This window comes from Silene latifolia, unplaced genomic scaffold (genome assembly GCF_048544455.1).
Source record: "Silene latifolia isolate original U9 population unplaced genomic scaffold, ASM4854445v1 scaffold_311, whole genome shotgun sequence".
In the NCBI taxonomy this organism is placed as follows: domain Eukaryota; kingdom Viridiplantae; phylum Streptophyta; class Magnoliopsida; order Caryophyllales; family Caryophyllaceae; genus Silene; species Silene latifolia.
The window spans coordinates 42,935-65,468 of record NW_027413247.1 but is presented as its reverse complement, the minus strand read 5'-3'; the positions used below and the strand labels follow the sequence as shown (position 1 = coordinate 65,468).

The 22,534-nt window shown below is 33.2% G+C and overlaps 1 protein-coding gene and 1 non-coding gene across 2 annotated transcripts; both read right to left on the bottom strand.

Moving 5' to 3' along the window:
* Positions 1–2,832: 2,832 nt before the first annotated feature.
* On the bottom strand, positions 2,833–5,522 carry LOC141639240 (uncharacterized). Its single transcript, XM_074448406.1, has 3 exons — positions 5,193–5,522; positions 4,940–5,015; positions 2,833–4,630 (listed from the first exon to the last, which is right to left on the bottom strand). The coding sequence occupies exons 1-3, from the start codon at positions 5,223–5,225 to the stop codon at positions 3,105–3,107; spliced, it is 1,635 nt and encodes a 544-aa protein (XP_074304507.1). The 5' UTR covers positions 5,226–5,522; the 3' UTR covers positions 2,833–3,104.
* A 2,600-nt stretch (positions 5,523–8,122) lies between these two features.
* LOC141639245 (U5 spliceosomal RNA) lies at positions 8,123–8,238 on the bottom strand. The gene has a single exon (XR_012542437.1). It is a non-coding gene; the product is annotated as a U5 spliceosomal RNA (small nuclear RNA).
* Positions 8,239–22,534: the final 14,296 nt, after the last annotated feature.

Genomic DNA, 22,534 nt, shown 5'->3' with positions numbered 1-22,534 from the left:
ATACATCCCCCTTAAACTAAAAGAATAAGAGATCTCTAAGTTTTCCCGCCTAAATGAATTAGGCTATAAATGGGCTTCATAACATCATATATACAACTGGGCCATCCTGATTAATTTTGACTTATGCTATAAATGGGTTTCATAATATCATATCTACAAGTGCACCATACTGATTAATTTCATACATAAATAATTCTATACCATTTAAAAAAGGGGATAATATTTTTTTTTAAATTTGTATAGATATATTAATATGATATTCTTATTTTATTACATACATGAAATTGCACTAATTATATGTACAATGTGGTAGAAATAATTTCGGTTTCGACAAACTTATACGGAGTAAAAGTGTTGAACAATTTTTTTTCTAGCTCTTAATACAAAATATTATTAATAGTAAATTTTATAATTAAATTTCAAATGCAGTTAAATACCAATAGTATAATTGTTAAATTCTCTACTAGTAGTGGTGAGTAATAGGAAAGTTGGCAGAAAATCACGTTGCTTAGAGAAAGTGGGAAGCAATGGCATGGCATATGCTACCTTGACATACATATTGTGATCTTGAATTGTGGTTTCATAATGATTAAAAAGCATATGCAAATATGCAATGCACCTTCCGTACTTGATTTATGTACAACTAAGATGCGATTCGCCCACGTCTCCCATTTCCTACATCTCATTACTTTTAACTCAATTATTATTATTATTATTATTATTATTATTATTATTATTATTATTATTTCTTTTTGCTTCACAAAAAGCCTTAAATCGATCATACGGAGTACTACCACCTAGTCTCCCACCAAATTGCGAATCACATTATTGCACCCACAATACCAACACCAAACAAGTCAAGCTATTTGCATTGCATACCATGTTACATGCTAATAAAACAAGTTAAATTACTTGCATAACATGTTGCTAAGAGCCAAGTTGAATTAATTTGGCATACTACGGGAGTACGGTACAATAGATTAAGGTCAAACTATTATATTTAGGCCTTATTAGCTTGTCCGTGACATCCATGGCGCTACGCTCTGATACCACTTGTCGGAATACCACATTCAGCACTCTGTCACATTCATTATAGTGATAGCCCACACGAATTTGTTTTTCTGCTCATACAAAAGACATCACACTAATGAAGTGTGGAGACTCTTATAAACAAGGCATAACTCATCTTCTTTTCTGACGTGGGACCTGGGTTGCTACCCCCAACAACGTAAACAATCATTTTGTTAAATTTATCTAAAATAAGTTCCCTTAACACATTTTATCTATCGATCCGCTCAACAGAAAATATACAGAATATCAGTTACTGTGTTGTTCATAATGACTTAATCTCAAAACATTTTGAAATAATACATGCGAATGCATGGCACTTTGAACTTTGAAGTACAAATATGTGCAAAACTTGTAATGTGAGATTACCCATACTCTAATTTTGTGGGTGATTAGGAAAACATTTCTTATGAAACTTCTGCTCATAATTATATTAGTCTAAATGAAAATGTGAGATGCATGACTACATTAGTGGTCCACTGAGTGAAGATCTGAATGACTGAATGTGATGTCTAACCACGATACTCTTATCCAATCATTCAATTTGTCCAAATTAAGGCAAATCTACATCCATTAACAGTGTGCTTAAGAGAAATCTCTCAAAAAATTGAACTGATGATGACAACCATGATTCGACCCACCTCAAATTTTCAAAATATAACCGCGTTTGAATTGACCACCTGATCTAATATAACCTGAACTGAAATGACTAATTTTAAGTGAGAATCTTGATAGTCATAATTTGAAGTGATCCGACCCATTAGGCCCTAACAACTAGTAATACATAAAAGACCCGAACACAAACTAGCAAGTACCAAATAATCCGATAAAGCGATGATAATACTCAAGACGCTTAAAACCAATAATATCCCGACCTGAATGACTGACTGAGTTGTTTATCAAGAATTCAAGACAATTTATCAGTGTGTCATTGACATGCTACCATAAAACAACAATAGTGGCATTACTTAAGGACAAACATTTGGTTCCAAGGCACATTTTGATCAAGTAACAAGACTAGCCAGCTGGTAGATTATAACTCATCACATATTCTTGTTGAAGACGAAAATATCCGTCTTTAATCTTGAGACGGGTCAAATAGATACCAAATTCATGACAAGTTGCCAAGTAATGTCAAAAAGTTTTGTTCATATTATCACCATGCGTTAGTATTAGATGTGTTTTACAAATAAAGCAATATTCTGTCTTAAGCAAGACCACGGTATTACTCGTATATAAGTATAACAATAACTGACAATACCAAAACTTTGGTAGGTCAATAATGTTCTGTACAAAATGGCACCAGTGTGTGGAGTAGTCCGTATTAAAAACACAAGGGGACCCTATGCATGTGCTTTAAATTTTTGAGAAGTTTTTTAAGGGTAGGTTTGATAGGACTCTGCTATACTACATAATAACATAATCTGCATAATCTTTAGTCAGAAAGTGTATTCATCTTTTACTATTCTTTCACCTGTATTATTTATTGCTGCGTTAAAGTTAGCTTGGCATTAAATTAGAATAGCCTAGAGAGTGACTTGATGAGTAAAAGAGACTACCATGATGTCAATTTGCTAACTACCATCCCAATATCATTTTCCCAAATTGTTAACGACCGTCTTAGTCAGCCGACCCCAAATCATTTTGGGATTAAGGCTCTGATGTTGTTGTTGTTGTTGTTAAAGACCGTCTTACTTTAAACTTCAAGCTTAATTTGTTATCTCAGCTTCTCAAGTAAAATGCAACACAGCATACAAACAGGCATATATATAATCAGATTTGGTTCATATATTGCTCATAGACCAAAACCTTCATTTCTAGTTCTTACAGAAGCAACTGAACTTCATCAATTGTCTACTTGCTTATCTAAAGAGCCAAACATTACTACGAAGCACAGCATAACCAAGTAATACGAGTCATACGACTACTAAACTACAAGTAGAACACTAATAAGCTAAACACCCAAACTTAGCATTGCTTACCTAATTGAACATTACCCAAATTGAAATAAATAACACAAGAAAACGAGGCTAAATTTACATAATACTACAACTATTAGTATTTTCGTCACTGAAGTAGGAGGTGTAGGGGTCATGATACCCAGGAGGAGGAACCATGGAAGGTGCGTATCCTACGCCCATTGGTGGCCTTCCATACATCATGTTCATCGGCTGTTGATGCATTCCATACCCGTCTCCACCATTCATGTTCATTCTCTGCTGGTTCATCATCATTGCCATGTACTGCTGCTGTTGCTGCTGATTCACAAACGGGCCTGCTGGTCCTGGCCCCATGCCGGGGCCTGGACCCATCCCTGGGTAATACCCGCCTGGGCCACCACCACCTCCGTTCATCATGTGAGGTGCTGGAAGGCCAGCGGCCGGACCCATTTGAGGAATGTTGATGTGCCCACCATTCTTACCATGGTTAAGGCTGTCCATTATGTTGTGCAATCCTCCACCACCGCCACCACCACCTCCTTTCTTACCTCCATTATTTTGGCCCTTGGCATTACCACCACCACCACCATTCTTTCCATTTTTACCCTCCCCTCCATTTTTACCACCACCATTACCACCTTTGTCTTTACCATCCCCTCCTTGTTTACCACCACCGCCTCCTCCCTTGTTTTTACCACCATCTTTACCATCCTTTTTAACATCACCGCCCTTCTTACTTTCACCACCACCACCACCACCACCACCACCTAACATACCCTTGAATATACTAGCCATCCCACCACCACCTCCTTTCACTTTCTTATCACCGCCTCCTTTCCCTTTCTTATCACCACCTCCACCACCTCCTTTCCCTTTTTTATCCCCACCTCCACCACCATCACCACCACTCTTGGCCTTTTTATCCCCACCACCACCACCTCCCCCGCCGCCGCCGCCTTTCCCTCCATTACCAGCTATAATGGGTATGTTCTTAACTTGACCATGATGACCTCCAAACACATCATCATCCAACTCATCATCAAACTCCTCATCATAATCATCCTCCTCGTCATCATAATCATCACCAGATTCATCATCATCATCATCAAACCCATCATCATCATCAAATCCCTCGGGCAAATTAAACTTGACATTCTTCTGATCCTTGGCAGGCATTTTAGCTCCTTTCATTTGTTGCTGAGCTAGTTGCATCTGTTGTTGCTTCAACTGTTGAAAATGCTGAAGTTGTAGCATGTGTTGCTGCATTTGCTGTTGATGTAACTGTTGTTGTTGTTGTTGTTGTTGCTGCTGCTGCTGCTGTTGACCGCCGCCGCCACCACCTCCTCCTCCTTTGTGTTGGTCCTTGCCACCCTTTTGACCTTTGTTGTTATTGTTGTTGTGGTTGTGGCTGTCTTTTCCCATTTTACCCCCGTCAAGTTGCAAGTTCTTGAGATTCATGAACTGTTGATTGTTGTTTTGATTAGCAGGCTTAGAAGAAGGAGGCCCCCATAACTCAGCATGTTTCCCATTCTTCTCTAGCTTTTTAACCAGAGTTTGTGGGTCTACACTACCAGTTACAGTCACCTTCCCCTGCTCTGCATCTATATTTATAGTATATACCCCTGAAAATCAACAACAATATTTCCATAACAAAACAACATTGTCCTCCTACTGTCTTAAACACTCCCGCCTATACCCACTTAATAATGTCGCATGAGGGTGGTACTCGTAACCTTAGTTCTACTTCTATTAGCATAGAGTTTCATGAGTAACTGAGTAATGCTTAAAAAAATCAGCAAGTATATACAGCAGCTAAACAGTTAAAAAAAACCAAGTAAAAAGGTGCAATCTTTAATAAAAGCAAGCCATAATAAAGCGAACAAAGAAGTAATTTTAGATCTATTAAGTAAAAAGGATGAAAGTTTATTTACCATCAATCTTCTGAAGTATTTTCTTGACTTTACTTCTGCATCCATCACAGTGTATATTTACTCTAAGAACACAGCTCTGTCAAAACAAAAGATAAGTAAATAAACAGCTAAAAATCAAAGGTGAAATGAGTAAAATCTCCCTATAAACCCAAGTTAAAAAGGGAATAAGAAGGTTCAAAAACACACATTTTCAAGACTAGTAGTAATAATTACTAGAAAGAAAGAGAGAATGATTATTATAAAGAAAGAAAACCTGAGTTTTTAAAAAATCTTGTTTATTACTCATGTTGTTGTTGCTTGATGTGTTGAAGTGAAATGAAAGGGATCTAAAAACATAAAACAAAAACAAAGCAAGTCTTTAAAAGAACAAGTACAGTAGTATTATGAGTTCAAGTATCTCTCATTTCAAAGGGGGTTTATATAAAAGAAAATGTAAGTAATAAAAGAGGAGATATTTTGTGTTTATGGAAAGAGAAAGAAAGGGGGGCGGTTTAAGTGAGAAAGAGGAGTGAAGCAGAGTGGTGTGTGTTTGTGTGGGAGTTTCAGTCTTTCAGGGTTTGTAGATGATGTCCCTAAAAGAAATAGATGTGGACAGTTTCCCCAAGGTAAATGTACTTCACACCTTCACATACAAGAAAAATACAATTTTTTTTTAATTAAAAAAATAATCATTTTTACTCGTATCTTGGAAGCCAAATTTATATCAATCTATTCTTTCCGTCTCTATCATTTATTTACCTCTTTTATTTATTTACTAGTATAGATTCCGCGCAAATGCGCGGTTTTTTAGATAAGAATATCAGAGAATTTAATAATTATACTATTGATATTTAACTCCATTTGAAATTTAATTATAAAATTTACTATTAGTAATTTTGTATTAAGAGTTAGAAAAGAGATTGTTCAACACTTTTTACTCCGTATAAGATTGTCGGTTTTACTAAAATTATTTTATTAACTTTGTTTTAGTAAAACGTTGTTTTTAATTATATCACTATATCCACTGGATGTGTTATATAAACAATTTAAAAAAAGTAACCAAAATTTAATTTTTCATATAGTATGGAGCAAAGATGGATATTAAGTTAAAGTGTAGAAAAAAATATATTATAAGTAAGTTTTTCTTTTTAGAAGTAATAACAATTTATGAATACTCTCAAGTCGTAGTACGTTTGTATCAAAAGATAGAATAATAGAATTAATTAGAAAATGTTTCCTAAAAAATGTTCTTAGTCATAATGTTTAGTTTTAAAAACAATAATAGTAAAATATTTATATCACATTGTACATATAATTAGTGCAATTTCATCTGTGTAACAAAATAAGAATATCCGTTAATATGTCTATGTAAGTTAAAAGAATATTTTCCCTTTTTTAAATGGTATATAGAAGTATTTATTGTATGAAATTAATCGGTATGATCCATATCTAGATATGAAATTATGAAACCCATTTATAACTTAAGTCGAAATTAATCAAGATGGCCCAGTTGTAGATGTGATGTTATGAAACCCATTTATAGCGTAATTCATTTAGGCGGGAAAACTTTAGAGATTTCTTATTCTTTTAATTTTAGGGGGATGGATATCTCAGTTATTTATTTACCTTTCTATATCGGGAGTATTTTCTAAAGATAATTTGATCATCTGCATACCTTATTTATCCATTTATCATTCAGTAACAACACCCCAAACTCCCAAATGGTCACATATTCACACGATTTTTGTCTCAAAATTAAAGATAAACAGATGAGCGAGACGAAAAAAGTAATATAAAGTGGCCATGTTCTTAAACTAGAGCGGACCCTCAAACCGGACAAGTTGGTTTCGTCCACTTTGGACAAAAATAATCACCAAGTACATTCTGGCCCGGTCTACAAGTCCACAAATCATGGTAATCGGTTTTCGGTTCAGTCAAAGCCAGAAAAAAAACCTCAAAGTAAAGTGTAACGGTTCGGCCCGTTCCTCTCCTAACCGGTCCGATCTCCGACTTTGGAATAAGTGATCGCTCGGTCTACGTGTCGTTTCAGTCCGGTCTGGTTGTGGACCTATGAATACCCCTAGTAGGAAGTACTATAAAACTGATCTCATCAACAAGAAATAACTCATAAATGTTAAGAGGTGGGGAGTGGAAATTCATGTGAAATAGAAAATCATCGGAAATAAACTCTATTTTCTAATTCAAAAGAATTTCTGAAAATTGTTTGATTACCTATGTAGGAACTTATTTCATGGGAAATTCAAGTTACCGAGGGGTAGACCTGACAAAATTGACCCGAACCCTACCCGACATCTGACTCAAGACCCGGGCTTGACCCGTGGACCCGGCCCAAATGTTTATTGTTGTAAACTGATTATTATACATAAATAACTTAATACTCTCTCCATACCACACCAATGGTAACATTGACTTTTTCACACTTGTCGAGACACTTTTGTAACGTGAATATCTTTAGATACACATTATTAAAAATTATAAAAATTTGATATTCTTATAGCATTCATGACGATAAATCAAACAAGATCTCACATGACTATATTTTGTCTTATAGATTAAGAATAATATCAAAGGTTCCCTACGATCATGAATAGTGCCAAGATTCCCAATGTTACCATTGGTGTGGTATGGAGGGAGTAATAGTTTACCCTAAAATGACCTGAACGCAAACTAACTCGACCCGAAGTCTACAGACCCGAAATGACTCGACTAAAACCCGGCCCAATTGACATGTTTACCAGATCTACCACTTTTATCGCACCACTTTATGTTAAATCATGCAAATGAGCCTGGGCCTTACCCGAACGGAGGAGAGATGGACCACTCAACAACACAAGGGAAGTTCCATCCTAAAACCAATTGGTAATAGGAGGAGTAGCCCCCTTGGTTATAAAGTGGTACAATCTCTCTTTCTCCTTAAATGTGGGACACTAATATGGGATTCTTCACATCCCCCCCCCCCCCACCCCCCACCCACCCACACACACATGTGAGACCCACTTTTAAATCGGACCGGAACCATCAACTGATGGAATTTTCTCCGACTGCAAGCAAGCTCAGACTGGGCCAAATAAGAGGTACACAAAGCTTCGGCTCCAGCTGGCACACAATGGCCCAGTTAATCATCATACCCAGTTCTTTAGCCATGAGCTCTGATACCATGTAAATCATGCAAATGGAGTCGAGAGCTGCACTAAGGGAGAGCCTCCAAAAATAAACGTATGTCACTTAAAAGTAGCAAGCACACGGTATTCTTTAGTAAAAGGCGAAAGAATAGTTTGCCTTGTGCTTACTACATGGTTGCGTACCTCTTATTTGGCCCAGTCTAAGCTTGTTTGCAGTCGGAGAAAATTCCATCCGTTGATGGCTCCGGTCTGATTTAAAAGTGGGCCTCACAGGTGTGGGAAAAGTGTGAAGAATCACATATTAACCAACATGTGGGTGTCTCACATTGAAGGAGAAAGAGAGATTGTACCACTTTATAACCAATGGGGCTACTCCTCTTATTGCTAATTGGTTTTAGAGTGAAACCCTTTTGGACTTATGAAGCGGACTTTCTCTCCCCATTTGGGTGCGGCCCATGGTATCAGAGCCCACGGTTATTATCGTGGGTATGATGAATTAACTGGGCTTATTATTCGCAACCGTTGGAAAATAACACGATTTGCTTGACGGCTGGAAGAGAGGCCTAATTGCCCCAGACCGATTTATATGGGCCACACATGTGAGGGGGAGTGTGAAGAAAACCACTCATATATTCCCACATGTGAGTGTCCCATATTGATAGAAGAGGAGAGGAGTTATCACTTTATAAGGCAATGAGCTACTCTCTATATTGCCAATTGGTTTTAGAGTGGAACCCTCTTGGACTTATAAAGCGGATTCTCTCTCCTCTATTTGGGTGCGGCCCAGGACCGTTGCATGAAAGCTTACTCTTTCATTTAATATTTTTAGAGTATTTAAGGGCACGTGTTAATAAGTTAATTAGAGAAAGTTTGTTGAGAATAAATCATGAATAATAAATGTACAAACTCACATTTACCATTTATTATAATTAGTGAAATATTTTCAACAAACTTTCTCTAATTAATTAGTGAAAATCCGGTTTATTTAATATATGTTTTCATAATGAGTGCACTCATATCTTCAGCAGTTTATTTCATAGATTTTGATATGTACACTACTACAAATCCAGGCAACTACAACGCCCCTTTAACAACGTTTATGCACGAAAATCACAATAGACGTTGTAGAATGTATGGCGCGATTTTTACTAAACTTAATTACAACAGGTATGGTTATATAACCGTTGTTATACGTTTTAACAACGGGTTAAATTTGCACAACCGTTGTTAATAATTTGGCGCAAAATTGGCGCAAAGTTAGTGAAAAGTAATCACAACGGGTATTTTTAAACCCATTGTTAATACTTATTTGACAACGGTTTTTGATTTACAACCGTTGTTAAAACTTATTTAACAACGGTTGTTGTTGAACAACCGTTGTCAATACTTTCAATACTATAAACCACACAAACACAGATCAGCTACAGCCACAAAACACATACATAACCTAACACAAACACAAACACAGATAAACACAAACACAAACACAAACACAGCAAACACACTTTCTCATCGTCTCTTTCTCTCTTTCTCATCGCCGCTTTATCATCTCGCCGTCACTGTTGGTTTCATCGTCTCTTACTTTCTCTAATTATCAGGTAAATCTCGTCGTCACTGTTGGTTTCATCGTCTTTCATCGTCATTGTTTTCGTTTTTTAATTATTTCATTTGCATGTATATATGATGGGTTTTTATCGATCATTATTATGTTATTATTCGCTTAATTAGCTCGTAAAACAAATTAAATAAAATAAAACAAAGAAGAAGCAAGATGATAGAGAGGAATGCATGATAAACTTAATTAATAATTCATTAATATATATATATATATATATATATATATATATATATATATAAATACATAAATTAAAAAAGAATTACATTTCTAAAAATGCAATTCTTATATTTTCATAGAGAGTCTGATTCTCTTCTATGATATCCCTCCTCTCCTCCTTAGCTATTTGGAGGTTTCGTTCAAAGAATTGCTATATCGTCATATAGCCGCAACAATCAACTTTCGTCAATCAAGCCATTTCTTTTGGCGTCCTTGAGTGCGGCTTGAGCATCCACAAGATAGCTCCTAAAACCGTCCTCGATGTGGAGCAACCGGCGGATGAAGTCATTGTTGTTCTCGGTCATAGTAAGAGTTTTAAGGATGTAATCGTTCATTTTGCTGATGAACTTTGGAGTTGTTAGTTTGAAAGATTAATTAGGGGTTGGAGATTGTTTTAGCAGTTAGGGTTTGAAGATAGTGAGATAATGGAATGGTGGTTGAGATAATGTATGTATTTATACTAAGTAATGTGTCCTTTGAGTTGTTTTTTAATTAATATAATATATGCATGTTTAGGAAGTTGTGCCATAATCATCATATCTCCCTGCTTCAAATCTAATGTAAACCTTTCTCATTTCATATATTGTCCATTCATATGCACAGTACATGGATGGCAGTAATAATACATGCATCAGAATTATAACGGGCCCCGTAATTATGCATGCATCTAGTAATATTTAATTTAATTTTTTTTTTATTTTGTAAAAACAAACAACAACGGTTATGTAGATACAACCCGTTGTCTTTAGTTATAACGACGGTTTCTTGTAAATTAACCGTTGTTATAACTTTCCCACCAAAATTGAGTCACACTTTCCACAACGGGTTTTGATACTTAAAACCGTTGTTAATAGTTTTAACAACGGGTTGCTTAAGAAAACCAACCGTTGTTAAAACCTTTTACAACGGACGCTTTAACAACGTCCGCTATTTTATATAACAACGGTTTTTAGCCGTTGTTATAGCCTGTATCTGTAGTAGTGGTAGATATCACTGTATAAATCGCTTATTTACAAGAGTAATCAATTAGTCTTGATACATTTACCCAAATTAGGAAGTACAATTATGTCAAATATCTAATATCTTAATCCTAGTAACAATATTTTCTTTATAACTCCATATCTTATTTATGTAAATACTAGTGTAGATTCAGCGCAAATGCGCGGTATATATAGACCTTTTAATTTTTACTGTAATACATATAAATTTTCAATTTATATGTCATGAATTTTTGTAAAAAAAATTAATCGTAAAATTAATCAAGAGAATTGAATAATTCTATGAAATGTGTTTTTTATGAAAATATTTTAACTACCTCAAATTATTTTAATAAATTCGTTTTTCGTCATGAAGTTAATAATAGTAGTATAGTTTTATACCAATTTTGTTTTATTTTTGTTAAAAGATTATATTTTTATGTTTAATGATGATAAGATTGTTCTAAATGAGAAATTAGTTTAATAAATGAAAATTTAATTTATTTCCATATATAAGCTTGAACATTTTGGAGGGAAAACTTTAGAAAAGTTTTTTTTTCGTGTAAGGTAAGTATATATTAGCTCAAAAAAATTCAGTACAATTTACATCATATGGATTTTCCAGTTACGTTCACTACTCTTCTAAAGTCACTATCAACAATAAACAACAAAAAAATACTATATCTGACTCTTAACCATCTCTAGCCAAAGTAATTCCCTGTCACTCAGCCGAGTTTCATTCATACTCCAGAGCCTTTGCATCACCATACGTATGACATTCTTTACTTGTACTCTAGGCATCATGACACTGTCATTATGCCTAGCATGATTCTTTGCTTCCCAAATTGCACACTACACCATCATGGCAGGCTCCTATCAATTGTCGTTGTAATTTGCTCCTACCCCTACTGGTTTTAGTCCAGTGATGCAGCATCTCTGGTCTGAACTCCACTCCTAGGATCTGTGCAAAATCACTATGCATCTTCTACTATAATGACACTCATAAAATAGATATGTGTGAGTTTCATCATCTACTCCACATAAGTAGCACACCTCATCATGAATAATTCTCATCCTCTTAAGTCTGTCTTTGGTCAAAAGCCTATTATGACTCCTCAACCAGAAAATGAAGGAATGTATGGGCACATTACTTCTATTCTAGGCTACATGAAACCATGGAACAACATGTTTTGCATCAGAAAGCCACTGCAGTCCTCCACTAACAGTGTATCCTTGCCCTTGTCCAGTCCAACTATCATTGATGTACCCACTTTTGAAAGTATGCATTATAGTGACAATTTTTTGTCAGGACCAACTACAATCAGGAGGTGCTTGATAATCAGTCCAATGTTGATCTTTCATATACACATGGTTCACCCACTTTACCCATAAGTGGTCCTTCTTTGTGGCCAGTCGCCATACATACTTCCCCAACAGAGCTTTGTTCCATTTTTTTTTGCAGTTTATCAATCCCAGTCCCCCTTATTTTTTGGTAGCACACACTCTATCCCAGCTGACATGAGGAACTTTATCATAATTCTTATGACCACCCCACAGATAGTTCCTACAGACAGCCTCTATTTTGTTCATAATTCCTTTAGAGAAGTTTTATTCTCTTAGTATATAAGGCATTATCGATTGTTTTTTTTTACTATAATTAAACTCTTAGGATTTAAGAGAAATAATTATTTGAATAAAATACTTTAGGAATTTTTTTTATGTTTCCTTATTTCTCAATTTTTGCTTCATACTTATTTAAAATAAGTTAAGGTTGTCATGATCTCAAATATTATTTAGTTTTTTTTTGTTTTTTTTTAATTACAAAACCTTTAAGTATATCACATAGAATAATTTAATTTTTATTCGTTTCCTTATTAAAATAGAGAAATTTGTAACAGCCATATATATTCATTTGTATCCTTTTTTAAGTATTAGTAGATTTGGAGGGAAAACTTTTGAATAGACTTATTCTTTTAGTATAAGGGGAATGATTGATGCCGTAACCAATCAACTAAATCTTCTAGCTTTACATGTTTATTATTCAAGTTAATTTTGGCAATGATTGAGAAAATCCTTGTTAATATATTATGAATTAATGAGATAATTTAATTATAACAATGATTGAGGAAATCCTTGTTAATACATTATGTTATATTTTTTACCTTATATTTTTGAGCTTGCAAAATTGGCCCAAGTGCGTTTAATTAGTAGAATGCAAAATAAAGGCCCAATTAGAAGTTAATATAGTTTAGGCGGAAAAAAACGTAGAATCACCTATTCATTTAGTAAATAGGGGATTATACAAGTACCCAGGGCAGTAAGTAAATTATTCATCCGATGTACTATCACCAACTTTGTAATTTTTGAGCATTATAATAAAATTTTCGAGTTTTGTTTTAAAGTTTTTGAGTTCATTCATTTAAACATTAAGTTTAAAAAATGACAATATAACTCAAAAACATTACATATAAGCTCAGTTAAATTTGAGTTTTGACGGCAAAATATTTAAATGTAATAAACTTTAAAAAACTCAGAAAAAATACACATAAGCTCAATAACAAATGAGGTTTGAGGTACTACATCCGATGTATGATCCTATTTCTCGTACCCAGAGCTGTTCATTGATGATCTGGACCCAAGACCAAACCGGGTCATAATTTATTTGGTTTGGGCCATGGTCCAGTAAATTATGTTAATTCGGTCTTTGGTCCGGCTACAGACCGAACCGTGGAGCGGACTACTTTCCAAAATATATTATGTACTCCACACCTAATTTGAAATATATATACTTTTTAGAAAAAATTAAATTTTATTTAATTAGTTTGTATTTATAATTTAGACGGATTATAAGTTATTGTCTATTTAACACATTTGCATAAGAAAACTAAATATAGTTTATTTGGTCCGGTTTAATCTGGTCCACTCATATAATTAGTCTAGTTCAGACCAAGCCAACGTAATAATGTTGCGGTCTTCGGTCCACGTTTTTTTCAAAGTTTGATATTTTGTCCGCCTAGATTGGTCTAATCCGGTTAAGGATCTAATGAACACCCCTACGAGTACAATATTATTTAGAGGTGTTTGTTCAATGGTCTACGCTCTAAAATGAAGATCGGACCAGACTGCATAATTTGGATAGGACCGGACGTCTAGTCCTTGATTAACAAAATGGATCATTGCCTAGACCATGAACCAAACTTATATAACGAAGATCTTTAAAATTATATGGCTAACAAATATTTCTCCTAATCTAATCATATTTCTTTGGTATATTTTTTTTTCATATATTTTACTACCCAAAGGAGTAAGGATCCTCTTCTGGAGGTCCACTACTCCTCAACGGTCCGAATTAAATATGAACTCAATCTGATGGTTGTATTTAGAAATACAAAGGTAAATAAATGGGATAGAAATATATAATATAGTAATATTTTGTGAGAGGAAATGAGGAGAAAAGAAATGGAAATGATCCATTTTGCTAAAAAAACTATCCATAGGCCATAACATTGTTTTGCCCTATAATACCCCCTTGAATTTCACAATGATTTTGGTGTTTTATTTTGTCTGGTCAAAGTTACAAGGTTTTGACCATATATGAACTCTTACGATATATTATGATTTTCTTTTTACTTCTTCCATTTTAATCAATTCTATATTTTTAATTAAAAAATAAGTCACATATATTACACAAATATATAGAATTGATTGAGATGGAGAAAACAATGATTTTTATAGATTTGTTTACATAAATTACCCTTTTTATAAACAAAATTATACATAGATACAAAACTTCCTAGTCGAAGTGTGATGTGACCATTATTTGAGCATATTTAATCCCCTAATTGAGCCTATTTTGCATACTATTATGTCATTCCACGACCATTTTATTCGTCAAATGCTTTCTATTTTGCTTTCCTAGTGCATTTCGTATGTTTTGTAGGAAAGAAGATAATAAGGCGGAAATTCCCGTCTTTCGTGCGTATTCGGAAGCTATTTGACGATATTTGATGGACTAGTATGAAGAGGAAGCGAGAACTAAAGACCAATACTACAAGAATAAAAAGAAAGTGAAGAAAAAGGACTCTGTCACAGAAGACGAGCGGCTCACACGCGAGACGCCCGTCCAAGAGTGACAACCCGTGCGTCCAAGCAACAAAGACGCCCGGATTCCTCCAAAGAATCCGAGCGGATTCCCATGAAGACGCCCGTGCACCACCTCATGAATCCGAGCGTCTTCCCTCTCTGGACGGACGGACCGCGACATCTTCCGCCGAGATGCTCATCCTTCCAAAAAGACTAGCGTTTCCCTGCTCTAAACTCAAAGATGTAATTAATAATTTAGCCTTAGTTAACCTAATAAAGCTCTACTATAAATACCCCACTTGTAAATAATCAAAAGGGAGCTTTTATGAAGTTTTAAATTAGGTTAAGCCTCCATATTAAGAATCCTTCTTAGATTAGATTAGGAGTAGATTAGAATAGACTACTCTTTAATCTTTCACAAATCTCACATTAATCTCTCCTTAATTATTGTTCAAGTTTGTTACTTTTGGGTAATTGAAGATTATTGGGTTATTATTGGAGGATTGACAACCCTTCATCAATCAATCATGTTTCTTCTATTATTCTTTGCTTTATTATTTGGTTCATCTCAAGTTTGGTATAATTCCCTTACTCTTTAATCTTTATTGTTCATTTCTTCATTCTATTATCATGATTATACTTGTTGTGATGACTGACACCATTAATGACATGTTTCTCATGATGATGAGTGAGTAGTCTTTTAGCTAGGATTAGTGGGTAATTAGGGGAAACCAACATGGGATTGATTCATGCTTAAACCAATATGTTCACATGATTAAATTGCTTGCTTTTTGTGATGTCAACTTTGTGCACATGTTATGTTTGATGAAATGCTAAGCCTATGAATCCTTGCATTTACAACCATCTCTTATCTATTCAACTTGACTTGTAAGATATAAACCAACTCGAATCTTTTTAGACCATGCATAGAAGTTGATTAGGAGGAAAGTAAGTCGACTTGTAGGTGTTGTACAATCTAATCGATTCGGCTCCGGGACCCAACTCTTCCTAAGAACCGTAAGATATAAACCAACTCGGTTCCTCCACAACACTAATTGCTTGCTTATAATTGTAAACATGTTTGTATGATCAACACCATGAATCCCGTATAACCCCATGATATCCTAGCATTTTTAATCATTTGTCTACATCCTTCTTTTATTGCTTGGTTTACTATATTGCTTGCATTAGTCTAGACACAACTACAAACCCAAACAAATTGTGACACTAGCATAAATTGAGATAGATAGACTTAGAACCCAAAGCACACCGTCCCATGGATCGACCTTGAATTACCACTAACTAGTTGTTTGTTGAGTATTATAAATGTGTTTGATTGGATGTGTGACGACCAACTCTTATCCTATCAAAGTGTTGCAAAGTGTTGCATTGAAGACTCAAAAAAAGTAAGTAAAAACAGATGAAATTTTAATGGCAAATGAGAGGAAAAAATTAACAGTTTATTATTGTGTCATGTCTCAGTACCTTGTAGACACCTCTGTTTTTACCTTCCGCAAGTCACCCACTGATAATCAGATGACATGTTTAACTTATGTCGCGTTATTATAACATTTCATAAGTCGTCATCTAAGTGCCGATACAGTCGTTTTGGCAGTAGTTAGATTGAATTCCGAGTCCTGGTAAAAAATCGTCTCCATTTTTGGAATCCCGTCTCATTCCGAGACAAAATATTCTGGAAACCATCAAGATTGTATTTGTTAGTTTTGGAGTTTGAGACGTATACTTAAACTCTATCTAATAAGATAGATCTTAATATGTTCTCTTAGGAATCCGCATCTACGTGCTTTCTTGTAGTAGGAGGAAACCTCAAACGAAGAAACACATAACCTTATGTCCCTCTTCTAAGGAACGCACACAGAGACGAAGAGGTGCATATCAGCTGTTGCGTATTTTTGCCCACTTCTTCCACTATTTTGCTATAAATAGAGACTTTGGGTCTTCATTATTTCATATATTTGAAATTTTAGGTGGTGTGATCCAAATACCTCACACGGTCACACTTCTTCCACCTTACATAGAAATTTCTGCTTATGTAAATGATTATGAATTAAAACGGCTCAACATTTCGTATCTATATTTTCTCCCATCTTTGCGATGACGAAAAATTGGTAATGATGCAGTTATTATACTCCGTAGTTGATGAGACGGTTTGATGCGTATGGGATTGACTCAAGTTGGTCTCGATTCAAGTATTCGAAACATGCAAAGAAACTCCTTAGGACTCGTGGGAACCTGCGAGTGTCGCCCAAAAAGTCCAAGGATGAATCTATTTTTCATCACCTAGTTTTTAGCATAGTCAAGCATGTTTTTCTAATCTAGTCAAGCATGTTGATTTCCATGGTCAAGGACTTTGACTCTTCACCTAGGAAATTGCACTAGCATTTAAACTTGGCCTTGAAGCCCAAGGATTTTCGGCTATATAAGGAGGCTGAAATCTTCATTTGGAAAACTCAAGAATGATGTAGAATCCTCACATTTGTGATGAACTTCGTTGTTGCGAAAAAAAGCTTTTGTTTTAATTCGACGCGTTTCGATTAAAACTTAATTATTCTCAATAGGTCTTGAGAATTATTCACCATTGGTCAAGCTATAGGTCTAGCTTGAGCAAATATCCCATTGTTTTCGAGATTATTATTGATCTTGAAGCAAATATCCCATTGGTTCGATCTCTTCACAAGATGTCGAAACAAATATCCTTTTCATTATTTTTCGCTTCCGCTCAAAAACGCATCATGGTTTTAGTATGTATTAAGAGGGTTGAATTGGTGAAGTTCAAGTGTAAAAAGCGGTACTTTGTGAGTTATATCATGTAACTACCGATTACACTTGTTCTTTAGTTATTTGAAAGAGTTTGTAATTAGATTTGAGAAATCGGTGCCGAGTTGAAGTAATAATGGCGGAAATTGGATCCCAAATTGAAGATGAAGCTAGAAAACGATAAAGAAGATCTTGTGGGTCGGTTTTGTATGTCAAAGACGGAATCTAAGCGTGAGGATAGGTGGGCTCAAAGACATATTAACATACCTTGGGAGGCGTGCACGAGCATATGTCGCACTATTCATGTGCGCATACGAAAGAGAAGACTAGCTTGGCAGCAACGAAATTCGCGACTGACATTCGACTGGGGCACGACTGACACGCGACCGAAGCGCGACACTAGCGCGACCTACATTTGACACTTGTTTGTGCTTTGGTCGCTTAATTTAGCATCGTTTGACTCGTGCATGTTTCTTTATTTTACTCGGTTTGTTCTGATTATTATTATTAGCACTTTATTTCCTAATCTAGTTAGTTTACCTAATTGTTATATAACTTAGTATTTCAGTTTTAGAAAAGACCTACGCAGCTTTGAGAGAAACAAAACCCTATTATTATTTTCAGACGATGCGCAACTAATCTTTCATCTTAGATTCAAGCGATTGAAGCACTCTAAATCCGGTTGTGAGTTTGAATGTTTTAATTTCTTTTCTTGATTATTGTGAATTGCTTAGCTCTTAAATATATGAATATTGATTTATAATTGCTAGGTGCGCAACTAGTAACCAATTTCTTCATTCTATTGTTAGTATTGTTAATTGAATATAATTCATTGATTAACTTTACATTAGTAACAACTAAGAATTAGTATTGAACGGGATACGTTGATATTATATTTACTTAGGCCATGTTATTTTGAACTTAATTTCACTTCTTATAAGTCCAGTTAAGCTCCATTAAGTTCAGTTCAGTTCAGCTCCATTAAGTTCAATTCGATTCGATTCGATTCGATCGGATCGATTCGATTCGGATCATTCGATTGATTAGTTTAATTCAACATTAATATTATTACTCTTATTTTATATTATTATTTTTATCATTATTATATTAATTTATTTACTATTAATTTTATTATTATTATTATATTTTTTATATTTATTATATTATTATAATATTTATTATTATTGTTGTTTATATTATTATATTTATATTTAATGTATTTGTTTATTATTATATTATTATGATTAATGATAATATTAGCAGTATTAATATTTATTATTATTGTTGTTGTTTTAATTATTTTATTATTATTATTAACATATTTATTATTGTTATTATATTTAATATTATTATATTAAGAGGTTATTATATTAGACCTACAATAATAATAATAATAATAGTAATAATAATAATATTTATTGTTACTATTATTTATATTTATATTATTATTATATTGTACTTATCATATTTATTTATTTTGTTATTATTATTAATATATTATATTATTACTAATAATGTTATCATTTGTACTACTACTACTACTACTACTACTACTACTACTACTACTACTACTACTACTATATTATTATTATTATTATTATTATTATTATTGGATATTATTATTACAATATTTATTATTATTATTATTGGTATTATTGTTATTATTATTGTAATATTTTTATTATTATTTCAGTTTAGTTTAGTTCAGTTCAGTTCAGATCAATTCAGTTCAGTTCAGCCCAGTTACATTAAGTTCAGTTCAGCTCCATTAAGTTCAGTCCAGTTCAGACAACTTCAGTCCAAAAGAACAAGGCCTTAGAAGCGATTCACATAAATATCTAAAGTGCAACTGGATTGTATGCGCTATTTATTCTCTATCAAATTCTCTAAATTATATTGCTGCTGTCGAATTAAACCTAGAACTGGATTGTTAGGGTTGTTTAATAGTTAGGGTTGATTAAGAACGATATTCGTTTTAATTGCTTATTCGTAAGGAGAATTGGAATTTTACATTCACGATAGAATAATCAAGATTAGTAATTGAAATCGTCTTACAATGATCAATTGTTATTGAGTGTGGATATATGCTTGGGTCTAAGGCCCTGTTCTTTTTGACGTAATTTCAGTTCTAATAAGTTCGGTTCATTTGATTCGACTCTATTAAGTTGATTCACTTTAGCTCCATTCGATTCGATTCATTCGATTGATTCGATTCGATTCGGTCCAGTTCAACATTATAAATTATTACTCTTATTTTTATTTTTATTTTTATTATTATAACGATTATTATAACGATTATTATTATTATTATTATTATATATTTATTATATTATTATACTCATTATTGTTACTATTATATTTATATTTAATATATTTCTTTATTATTATATAATTATGATTAATAGTAATATTAGTAGTATTAATATTTATTATTCTTATATTATTATCTTATAATTATTATTTTATTCATATTATTAATAATATATTTATTCTTATTCTTATTCTTCTTCCTCTTCCTCTTCGTATTATTATTATATTTAATTTTATATTAATATATTTATTATACTTATTATTATTAATGTTATTACTATTATATTATTATTATTATTAATTATAATATTTAAATTATTATAATATACTATCATATTTATTTTTTAATTGTTGTTATTGTTGTTATTATTATTGTTGTTGTTATTATTATTATTATTATTATTATTATTATTATTATTATTATTATTATGATATTATTTTATTAATTATATATCTAATTAGATTATTATTAAATTATTATTAATTAATATATTATTATAATATTTATTATTATTATTGTTATTATTATTATTATTATTATTATTATTATTATTATTATTATTATTATTATTAAAGTTCATTTCAGTTCAGGTCCATCAAGTTCAGTTCAATTCAGTTCAGCTTCATTAAATTCAGTTCAATTCAGTTCAGACAAATTTACTCCAAAAGAACAGGGCCTAAGACATTTTAAACCATTTGAATTCATCTATTTCGTTATTTGCTTAGCTTTAGTTCTTTAGTTAATCAAACAAATCAAATCCCCCCTAAACTGGTTACTTTACTCTCTACTCTTAGACACGTTAATTAATTTAGTCATTCCTTGTGGGTTCGACCCTTACTTTCGCTATATTATTTTTTTAGTAGTTTAGTAAGTAAGTGATTATAAATTTACATTTGATAGGCATATACGACTTTCAGCCCGTAGTAGTATATAACAAAAAAAAAAAAAACACAAAAGCACTTTTTTTTTTTTTTTTTTTTTGTATACACCATTCAGCCGAGTCCGAATTCAAGCCAGATAGGACTATAAGGGCTGTAAAACTCTTCCTTATGACTTTGAACACTGTTACATTTTTCCAACTCGAATTTGAAACTTTTAGTTAATTTAGAACAACCTCTTTTCAATTAAGTTAAGTGTTTATATATAGCACTTTTGATTTTTGTAAAATACAAAAATTATAGAGCAATAAATATATGTAAATGATTAGTGATTAATCAATTACTCATTGGAGAAATTAAGTATGGTGTGGTATGAAAGCACCCTACCTAGTGAAAGGGGAAAATGCTTAAATTTACTTGTTATGAGAAATGGTTAACTAGATATTATTCGTCACTGATTTAACACAAATTCTCATTGAAGACATGACATATCCGTCACAAGCTGAAGACGGATACCATTTTACCTCACAATGTACCCACTTTTTCTCTCTCTGCAACACTATTCATGTGGTCCCCTTTCTCCACTAACCCATTTTGTTACCATTTTATCTCACAAAATATCCGTCACAAATGGTAACCCGTCACAAGGGAGACCAATTGCTGATTTAAAAGGTTACTTTTTATTTTACAAATAGTTGTCGTGTATAACAAAGAAGGTAGGAAAGGTAGTTGGAAGCAAGAAAGGCAATAAATTTGCAACGTAGTCGATTAAATTCGATATGCAATGTGCATGAGAGACATTGTGTAGTGGGGTTTGCTTCATTTTGCTAAATTCTGCAATAAGAGGACGGTTTCTGTTTGGCAGTAATGTGTGTAGAGTAGTACACTATATTGCATTCTTTACTTTTTCAATAGGTCTTGGTATAAACGGGTGGAGCGAACAGACGGGTAAAGACATCTAATAAAATGGGTAGGGGAGACAAGGTGGGACACTCCTCATGTGCTTCCCACTTTATAGCAAATGGGTATTTTATGAGGGAAAATGATATCCGTCTATACGTCTAGACGAACAGTGTTCGTCTATTATGAGAATTTGTGTTACTTTTTAGTTTGTACTTCTCATTTTCTATTGGCTCTCTGGCTTGTCAAGTCAAGCTAACACACATGATCACTTCCCTGCCTACTCTCTTTAAAATTATTGGGGATGATTATATCCGTTTTAAGTGTAAAATGAGTAATAGTTGGGATAAGAATTTGTTAAAGTTTAAGCATTGTATTTTTGCAATTTTCATTTAAGATGAACACTATCCGTTTTAAATTTAAGATGAATTAAATAGTTAGCACTTTTATAGATAAAGAAAAACACAATGCTTAGATATTAGCATAAAAATTGTATTTATCTATTGCAAGTAGCATGTATTCGACTCATTTTGATTTTAAGACTGATATATCCGTCTTAAAAGACATATATTATACTCCCTCCATACTACATCAATGGTAACATTGAGAATTTTGACACTATACAACAAGTTGTATTATAATCAGTGGCATGAATTCGACTTATTGTTTTATTTTTTGCCATAAAATGGTTAATCCGTTTTATTATTTAAGA

Coding starts and splice junctions, on each gene's coding strand:
- LOC141639240 (XM_074448406.1), bottom strand. CDS start 5,225: ATGAGTAATAAACAAGATTTTTTAAAAACTCAG. Junction 5,016..5,192: donor AAGATTTTTTAAAAACTCAG/GTTTTCTTTCTT, acceptor TTGTTTTGACAG/AGCTGTGTTCTTAGAGTAAA. Junction 4,631..4,939: donor AATACTTCAGAAGATTGATG/GTAAATAAACTT, acceptor GTTGATTTTCAG/GGGTATATACTATAAATATA.